The sequence below is a fragment of the Apostichopus japonicus genome, chromosome 18, assembly GCF_037975245.1.
Source record: "Apostichopus japonicus isolate 1M-3 chromosome 18, ASM3797524v1, whole genome shotgun sequence".
Classification (NCBI taxonomy): domain Eukaryota; kingdom Metazoa; phylum Echinodermata; class Holothuroidea; order Aspidochirotida; family Stichopodidae; genus Apostichopus; species Apostichopus japonicus.
The window spans coordinates 4,161,341-4,171,201 of record NC_092578.1 but is presented as its reverse complement, the minus strand read 5'-3'; the positions used below and the strand labels follow the sequence as shown (position 1 = coordinate 4,171,201).

General features: G+C 41.5%; 1 protein-coding gene across 1 annotated transcript in view; it reads right to left on the bottom strand.

Moving 5' to 3' along the window:
• Positions 1–514: 514 nt before the first annotated feature.
• LOC139958351 (uncharacterized) overlaps positions 515–9,861 on the bottom strand; it is a 43,573-nt gene continuing 34,226 nt past the window's right edge. The window contains exons 2-6 of the mRNA XM_071955357.1: positions 9,324–9,600; positions 8,361–8,513; positions 6,822–7,640; positions 5,382–5,489; positions 515–1,296 (exon numbers count right to left, since the gene is read on the bottom strand). Of these exons, the coding sequence (XP_071811458.1) occupies positions 1,244–1,296; positions 5,382–5,489; positions 6,822–7,640; positions 8,361–8,513; positions 9,324–9,501 (1,311 nt within the window). The 5' untranslated portion in view covers positions 9,502–9,600 and the 3' untranslated portion in view covers positions 515–1,243. The remainder of the gene's footprint in view (positions 1,297–5,381; positions 5,490–6,821; positions 7,641–8,360; positions 8,514–9,323; positions 9,601–9,861) is intronic.

The following is a 9,861-nucleotide window of genomic DNA, read 5'->3' as shown; positions in this document are numbered from 1 at the left end:
TGCACCATGGGTCTTTGAAATCCGTTGATGGACCAGACAAGTATGTATGTATCTCTCCAATTGTTCAGAATATAATCTCTGAGTTAAACCACGTGAGTGTTTTCGTTGTTGTCATTGATTCATCATCCGATTCAGGCTCAGTTCAGATTTTTGTCATCTGAAGTGCAAATGTTTGCCCACAAGACTATTCCTATAAGGAAACAAATATTAAACTTTGTCCAATCGAGCACTAAAAAAATTAACAACATTGTCGAACATCGGTGCCAACTGTGTCTGGATCCCAATGCAGCATAAAATACTCTTTTCTTTAGCAGGCTGCTCCTCCTCGAAGAAACCAAGTTAATAACGATTAATCGTAACCACGTCCTGCCTTCATGGTAAAACAAGAGGAGTTGTCCCTCGGGTGGCACCACGGTTGAAAATATTCATCCCAACGAACTTTGAGAGGTTGCCTCCAAAGTGTTGGCCTCTTACAAAACTTGGTATCGCCAGAGTCTGTCCGCTTCTGTTAATATCAACCTTTCGCCACCCCAGCCATTTCCGGCTAGTGTCAATGTATCAGAAAGTTGGTCCGCATCGTAAATTGTTTTTTTTGTTTTTGAAACATTGTCACTATGTCTTCCCGTTAATAGGATGCACACGATTCCTTTCCACGTGGTGGTCCAAAAAAATAAATCTCCAAAAATGATTTTATTCAAGTATTGCTTCAGGTATATCGGTTGTGTCATCCATTAATAGCAAGACACATACGCAGACACACACACACAAAAAAAGAAAGAAAGGTATTACCCCAAAATGGTAGGCCTTGTAGAGTACGTCAATATACATCTCTGTGGCCTATACGTGTTTACGACAATATGATTGAGCGATTGAGGAAAGTTTAGGCCGCCTTTCAGGTTTAATGAGAGAAGGCTCGGTGACCGGCCATTCGATCCTCCACCTTTTGTTTATCGCCTCCAATAATCAGAGGCTTCAAAGTTTCATCCAATTTGAGGAAAACATTGCGATAATAATAGCTCCGCTCACTTGTGCCCCCTTCTCCTGCATCCTGTACGGTTTTTCTTCTCCCACGAATCGAACGGTCGTCTGTCGACGTCCGATACCCCTCCGGGCATCTGACCGATCTACGAAGAGAGAGTGTCACCTTTACACGCTCAGAGTTTGCGAGCGACTTGTTCAAATTTGATGGCGTTAGAATGTGTGGGGTGCATCAGAGCCCGACATGGGTCCACAAGGTGCACCATCAGTGTCTGGGGGGAGATGGTGGAGCTCCTCTTGATTGATGTCCTGGTTTCCCTTGAAAAGGAGGAAAAAAGAAGAGAAAGTTAGAAAAAGAAAAGATAATCTAATAGTGGCCCCCCAAAAGAGGCAACCATTCTAGACATATGTTTCATCGACGTTATCATTACCTGGGAATTATAGATACCTGTCCAGCATTTTTAACTCGATTATAAATAATGCATCTCATTTTGTAAAGGGAGAGAGAGTGAGAGGGGGAGTGGTAACGTACTGTCTACACATGAAAGTTTAAAGGAGACAACCATAAATGCCCGACCATAATCTCCAACCATAATCCCCAATCCATAATCACCAAACCATAATCCCCAAACCATAATCCCCAACACTAAATCTTTGGTCGATGTGGTTGAGGCCACTGTTATGAAGATCATCCTCAAAAGCAGCTTAGGAAAGTCTTATTCCACTGAGGAAATATCATAGGTTTAATGCTCCTTCACATGCAAGACTGAAGACTTGATATCAAATCACTGAGGAGATATCATAGGTTTAATGCTCCTTCACATACAAGACTGAAGACTTGATATCAAATCACTGAGGAGATATCATAGGTTTAATGTTCCTTCACATACAAGACTGAAGACTTGATATCAAATCACTGAGGAGATATCATAGGTTTAATGTTCCTTCACATACAAGACTGAAGACTTGATATCAAATCATTGAGGAGATATCATAGGTTTAATGTTCCTTCACATACAAGACTGAAGACTTGATATCAAATCACTGAGGAGATATCATAGGTTTAATGTTCCTTCACATACAAGACTGAAGACTTGATATCAAATCATTGAGGAGATATCATAGGTTTAATGTTCCTTCACATACAAGACTGAAGACTTGATATCAAATCACTGAGGAGATATCATTCAATGTTCCTTCACATACAAGACTGAAGACATATCCTAATAATGTCATAGTTTAAGTCTTGAGGAAGGATACAGAACAAGTAAAACTGAAAACATAGCTTAAGACAGTTGCGTGATTAGTCGATTATCCTGCAAGTCTCAATTAACAGTTCTTGCCAAGACGACTTCCTTCCCTTAAAACATTCCTGAATAATTCCCTGGTGAATTTTTATATATTTTATTATGTTGCAATGTTTTCATATGAATTCATTTATCTAAACATCCCCTTTACATTAAAAGGGAAGTAAGTATATAGTTCTGATGAAATTAACAGAAATCATTTATCATATATTTGTAATGTTGTTGCTTATAGTGGGGGTGTTTGGAAGCCAGGTTGGGCCACCAAAAAATCATGTCACTGCCCCCCCCATCTTCCACCCCTCCCCTTTCTTGAACACTAAATTCATGGGCATATGTGAATGCACTATTCTTTAACCAACATTTGCCTAGGCAAACATTGTGTTCTGAGTATATAGTATATATTAGTCTATTATTGAGAAAACAAAAAAAGTACTCTAAAGATAACATGAACCAGAGAAAACATGTAACATGGTACTTCTAGATTCTCATTAAAAATTATGGAAATTTTTCTTTTAGACTTTTTTTTATATTTTCTTGTAACAGTTGGAGGGGGGTGGGGAGGGGGAGTGGAGGGGAATCAGAAATGTTAGCAGAAAGACAGGAAATGTTTAAAGGCCAGTATAAATGTTGTAATCGTTTGTCCCAATGAAAGTGAATGACAAAAATGATGGTATGTTCCAATGACTCTCATAACCAAACTTGGGAAAGTGACAAACTATTTGTAGGGAAAGTGACAAACTATTTGTAGGGAAAGTGGCAAGAACTCCCACTATTTGTAGGGAAAGTGGCAAGAACTCCCACTATTTGTATCGGAAGTAACAATTGACATCACATGTGTTGGGTCTCACGATAGCAACCGTGTCAACCAAACGCAAGTAGTTGCATGGTGATGCTATGCAAATTATTACATGAATAAATATATGGATGGAAAGCAGAATATACAGTTAGTTTCAAAGTAGAGATGATGCAATCTTCGAGCAAAGAAAGTACTGTTAGGACATGCATTTGATCAACAGAGTGCTATCGGTCCGCTGGAACAAACTATAAACTCCCCGTCGTTAATTTCTGCTAATTTCATAAGCTGATCAATTAGGCCCCCGAAATGCAAACAGGTTTTTTTGTTTGAATCATCTTTGGAATAGAAACAAAATTTGCTGTCTACTTACAGTCCTCCCCTCTCCTCCCCTCCCCTCGCCTCCCCCTCTCCTCCCCTCCCCCTCCCCTCGCCTCCCCCTCCCCTCTCCTCCTCCTTCCCCACTCTTTCTCTCCTCCATGAAAGCAACATAGTAGAAGTGTGGATGGGTAGACCTACAAGCCCATTTGCTGAATACAGCCCAGGTTATTAAATAGCCAACCAGCATTGTATATTAAAGTTACTCCTGTATCCATTTGTTGCACACACCGAATGCGTCATGGTATCCCGATACAAACTGACTTCCTAAAATTAAATGTTGTGATGAAAGTGGACTCTTGTGTGTTAAGAGGATTACAAGGAATGTTGAAAATTTGTGGGAACCACATACTCATGGAATGACCCTGCCCCTGATGTTGACTAGCATTTCTGTCATCCGATGTTAACAAACCATTTACAGTCAAAGGAGTTCATTGACGACTCCCAAAGAATTGGGAAGATACCCACTGCGCCAGCCAAACTGTCTTCTCATGCATGCAGTCTTTACTGCTATTCTGCCGTGCAATTCTCAAATCTGGAGAAACATTCCCTTCAGACAACTTGCAAAGGTAAATGGGGGGGGGGGTGCAGCAACATTCGCAAACACAGATATTGCCTTAGAATACTTCACAATGCAACAGGGCACCGAATGCCTCTGAACATACCCCCAGCACTGTCATAGAGGCACTCGTTAGGAACCTCTGTACGGTTGAAACGAAAGGGGGAAGTTTTGTCACGAGTACCCGCAAAGCTCTTGCTTGGCGTGACACTGGCAGCGTTTGAGCCAGGGTCTCGCTGCGCCCCCCTTAGAGACCCACGTTTCGCTTGACGTTCCCCAGATGAAGACTGGAGGTTCTTTATGGCAGGGCTAAACATCCCGCCGCCATCGTTGGCAGCTATTGGGTCTAAATCCTGCAAACTCTGGTCAATGTTACTGCAGACGACATCTGTGAGTATTCATGTGGTATGAGTATTCATGAGGTGGTATGATTATTCATGATGAGATATGAATATTCATATTTACATGCACCCTATGAATATGTATAGATACAGTAGCTAAAATTCATAGAGGATTACCCTGTTACTAGTACTTCCAAAGTGTTATTAAATGAAATCAATTATGTGATACTTTTTGGTGAAATTCCCTGCAACGATGTAATAACTAGACCTTTAAAAATCCTGTCAGAGCAAATTCCACATCTAGCGTTATGCCAACAACACTTCTAGAGCAGCTGATCCTTGGGTCTGATCTGTCTGATTCTGGTATAATCAAAGCTCATTACTGACTAATTACACTGATGTTATACTCAGATGGTGAGGTCAGGTTACCCTTCTGTAAGGTTACCTAATTTTAGAAATAAAATGCAACATTGCTGCTGTAATTCTGGTCAGTTATAAGGAAGTTTGTCTACTGGGAATGTTCCTGCATCATTTATCAAAAACAACACTTCATTTGTGCAATATAAAAAACCCAAGCAAAGCAATCTGTAAGAGTATTCACTATTTGGTGGTATACATTATTTATGAGCAACTTATCCACCGACACAAAAGAGATCATGCAGTAAAAGCGTGATATGAATATTCATTACATGGTGACATATCTATTACATATTTCAGTTATGATCATTGTACCACTACCAAAGGCAACATGGTGAAAGCATTAGAATATGAATATTCAGTACTTGCTTGAACATTCAGTCCCTTGTGTCATTTATAAGTGCCATATTCACTACTATCTTGAGCAATACAATGAAATTATATATGAATATTCATCACTTGATGGCATACCCAATTATATTGTGTATGAGTGTTGTGTACATTGATTACCACCTTGAGTAAAGCAATTTAACATGATATGAATCTTCATCACTCGGGTGCACCTCTATTATATATATTGTTTATGAGTAATGTGTACAAATACTTACTTTGCCTATTTGCTTGAACCTTTGTTGGGTAGGTCTTCGGCGTTTTCTTGAAAGCAGGTGGTTTTGGAAATTGACTTGGATTATTGAATTTAAAACGATTTTCAAAGGCTGATGATGAGAGAAGAAGAAGAATAAAGGTATGACACGGAATGTTCTTCAACATGGCTTTGAAATAGATCTCTACTGGGCAGTTCCTTTCACAAGAACCTGCCCCAGAAATTGTTTTCAACTTTCTCAAGGGTGTCATATACCTGACATTGGTTATCTACGACTTCAGAAATACCCACTTTCCCAAATTATTAGTAAACCTTGCAGAAAAGAAACTCTCCCAAGAAAATTAGAAGAAAGAGAGTTAAATAGTCCCACATGTTTCTCTTTAATAATTTCTCCCCAAAATATATTTAAAAAATGCAATTTCCTAATTGAATGGAAGTTTCAAAGGTGGAAAGCTTAGAAAAACGTCCCCTTTTCAACTGTCAAAATGATTTTTTTTCTTTCTCCTGGACTATCCGTTTAATTAAGTCGAATTGATGACAGCAACTGTGCTTGTAGGTCATGACGTAGGTTACGCCACTGAATAAATTAATCATTGGCTCGGAAAACAGATTCACCATTTTCTGGGCACGACCACCAAAACGGATTGTTTCTTACATTATCTTAGGTTTACCCTGTGATCGGGTCTTTGCAGTTTACACACGCATGTGTTTTTTTTGGGGGGGGGGGGGGAAGTGGACAGAACTTTTATTAAGCAAAGAACACTGATTGTGTGACATCTTTTCAACGTCTTTTTCTGACTTTTCGATATATTCACCATTTTACCCTACAAATTCTGGAATGCTTATTTACTAAAAATCATAACTTCGACCAGGTATGAGTTAAATTCAGTCACTTTGATCGATGAGCCCTACGATGCTTACAGGGTAATTTCTCAATAACCGAGAGTGGTATCAAAGAAGAACACTTGATTTTGGTATTTTGGATAAATATTTGATAACCTATTGAACAAGTCAAAACTTGATTGTTGTCAAACATTATCCCACAAACCTGATCCACAGGAAACATGACACTTTCACAAATGGATCATTTCCATAATTTGTTTTTCTTTCAGTTTGGTCTAACTGACAGTCTCCTAAGGAAAGTTTGTATAGTAAAACAGCACATGATATGCAAGTTTAGTTTTGATCCAAATCTAATGATCTGATTTCAGTTTAGACTGAAGCTGTAAACTCGACCAATGCAACAAAGGTTACCAACATCTAATACGGCACTCCACGAACTACAGGGAGGTCACAAAATCTCTTTGGTGGGTTTTCAGAATGCCAGAAAATTGATTCGTTCTGAGGGGTAGGGGTCTGGTGGGTGGAAACCCCCAGTCCTCAAGAAACTCCCAGATCATGGGCCTTACAGTTTGTGGAATGCTGATGATGTAATGCATCTCACCTTCTCCTGGTAAGTCACCATTTTGTAATGAAACTCTCGAAGACCGATCCGGAGCACGGCTATCTCTAGATGGTGGCGGAGGTGGAGGACCCACTCTACCTGGTGGGGGTGGAGGTAGACTACCTCTTCCCCCTACAGGAGGAGGTGGTGGTGGACCATTCCTTCCTGGTGGTGGTGGTGGAGGGCCACCCCTCGATGGTGGTGGAGGAAGTCCAGGCCTGTCTGGATTCCTTGCAGGAGGGGGAGGAGGTGGCATCGACCTAGAGGGTTCCTTTCCTGGGGGGTCCCTTACAGGAGGTGGAGGTCTATTACCTCTACCGGGCGGGGGTCTATTAGGTGGAGGGGGAGGAGGTGTACCACCGTTCATGGGTGGAGGGAGTCTTGAGGGAGGCGGGGGAGGTGGATTATTACTACTATCACCCGGGAGTCTACCTGGTGGTGGTGGTGGTGGTAGATTTCCCTTCGTCACAAACGATGGAGGGCGGGGTAACCCTCGATTATTTGGACCACCTCTAGAGCCTTGCGGCGGTGGAGGTGGTAGAGGATTAGAATTTCTGTTGGGTCTATTCGACGAGGGGGGAGGGGGTGGCGGAAGGTTGCCATTTTGTAGCCTGTTCTGAGTTGGTCTGTTGCTGCCTGGAGGATCTCTGGATGGTGGTGGTGGTGGTGGCATTTGATTTGACCTTCCTCCTGGCCCTCCCTGTTTTCCAGGTTTAAAACCACCGGCGGTCGGAAAGGCTGGGCCCTGAGATGGTGATGGGAATCTTGGACCTGAACTTGGAGGAATCCTTGGTCCAGGAGGCCTAGGGCCATTTGAGGCTGCAAAAACAACATGGAGAGAACGCATTTGATTTCATAAGGCCAAGTTTTTACAGAATTGAGAGAAATGGTTGCGGGTGAGGGGCAGGGTATGGGAGGATTAGATTGGGATATTCGAACGATGCGAGCAATGGGTTAAACACTGAAATGGAAACAGATGTCAAATGCATCGGAAACAACCTTTAATGGCTAATTAGCTAAAAAATATCTCTGAATAATTTCAGAGGATGATACCCATGGGGATCCCATGTTCTATTGACGAATCACTGCAAATTTCCAGGCACTGCCAAGGATGACTTCAAACAGAACGAATAAAGTCTCCATACACCACTGTCCGTCGTCGTTGGTGGCCAGGGCCACGATGATGGCTCATCGGTGAAGCCTAGTTTCTTAATGCACCCTTGGTCCACTGGTTTATAAATTCTACTTACGCAACCAAAACATGTTCATTAAATGTCATATGTAACTGCAAAGCAGCTTTGCATGACAACAAAACAAGTTGTAATGCCTGAAAACATTACATTAGGGACATTAAGGACTGACCCCTAACAATCTGTGTTTTTGCTTTAGAAGTGATTACTACTTGTTGTCTTTTTCCAATTATTAAAAATGTGAAAAAATATTTCATATCAAATCGGAAGTCACTACTGACAGTACTAACGAAAATGAAAAAAAGAAAAGAAGAAAAGAAAAGAAAAGAGAAAAACATAAAATACAAACCATTTGGTCTTGTCGATCTTAACCGCACACTAGTCAAATCGAGGCCAAATGGGCCAGGTGGTGCTCCGCCACCACCACCCGTGGATCCACTTGAGCTACTGTGTGATGATGGTGCGGAGTTACTGTGTGATGGTGGCCCTGATGATTTCACACCTGTAAGAGAGAGTGCAGAATAGCTTCACTTTCAAACGCTGATTATTTATATACTTGTCCTTTGGCCGTACACCCCCTGTGCATCGGAAGGGGAAAACAATTCGCGAAAATCCGAGTAACAGAGAACAAAAGTTGGTCACGGGTCAGTAGTTTGGCCCACACTGACATCCTTTGGGGTCAACACCCACTTCCTCATCCTTGTAAATTACCATTCTGAAGACTTGCACCAACAATCTGCACCAACAATCTGCACCAACAACCTGGTGTGGTTTTCGTCTTTTGGTATTCAGCTGAAACTAGACACTTTGGGTGGTAGGACTAGAAGGTTGGTCGATTGGAGGCGACCAATCAACGTCAAAGGTTACCAGGTCACTCTAGACACATCGGTGTGAGAGTGCAGTAGTTTATTAAAGGGGAGATAGGTAAGTCGAGAGGGAAGTAGACTTGTGCATTACAATGACAACTGTTGGACAAATTTGTTAAAAGAGTTTCTTCATTTTAAGGTCAAGATTGTGTCCAATATCATTAATTTTTCTTGACTTTCAGTCCAGTGGATAACTGGACTCACTGTCTTTCATCTACTGTATGGGGCAGAATCAACAGACTTGCCCAAAGCTCTTGCCGTTTGAAATTGGTGACTCGAGTCCCCCCAATTTTTTACAGTGCCGCCCTCACGCTATCCTGGAAAAACATGCCTTTTTTACTACTTACATACTTACTACTGAAATATAATCTATGCCTTCTGAATCACGATCATGTTTTCACCTTATTTCACATTAAAATGCAAAACTGACTACCATCGTCACTTACCTCCGACCAGTGGAGTACTTCTGTCATTGGTCACTGCTTTGTTTAGTTTTTTTCCCTTCTGTATCTGGGATAAAAGAGCTCCCCTGCCTGCTCCTGAGCTCTTTGGTGGCGCTTTTTTCTTTCCAGGGCCAGGGGGAGGAGGTGGCCCGGGTGGTGGTGGAGGGGGTGGGGGAGGCATCTTACAAAGGGGGATAGGGTAGGCACTCGAATGCTGACAGAATCGTCAGAGAGTCGGACGCACGTAGAAAAAAAAAACAAGGCCGCCAGAAATTCTCACCTACGTAAGTAAACGGTGAAAAAGGAAAGAGAAAGAATTAATACGGGTCTCTAAACACAAACAGAGAGAGATAGATCAATAACTATTAATAAACCTGCTTATCTTCCTACTAAGAGCCTTGACTGGGAAATCTAAAATAATCTATTCAATCCAAGCAGGACTTTCTTAACAGATGGACGGACTGAAACATCCTGCCTGTTTCGATTTTTCAACATTCGCTAGGATTGAAAACATCAGATCTTCAATCTTTCATATATATTT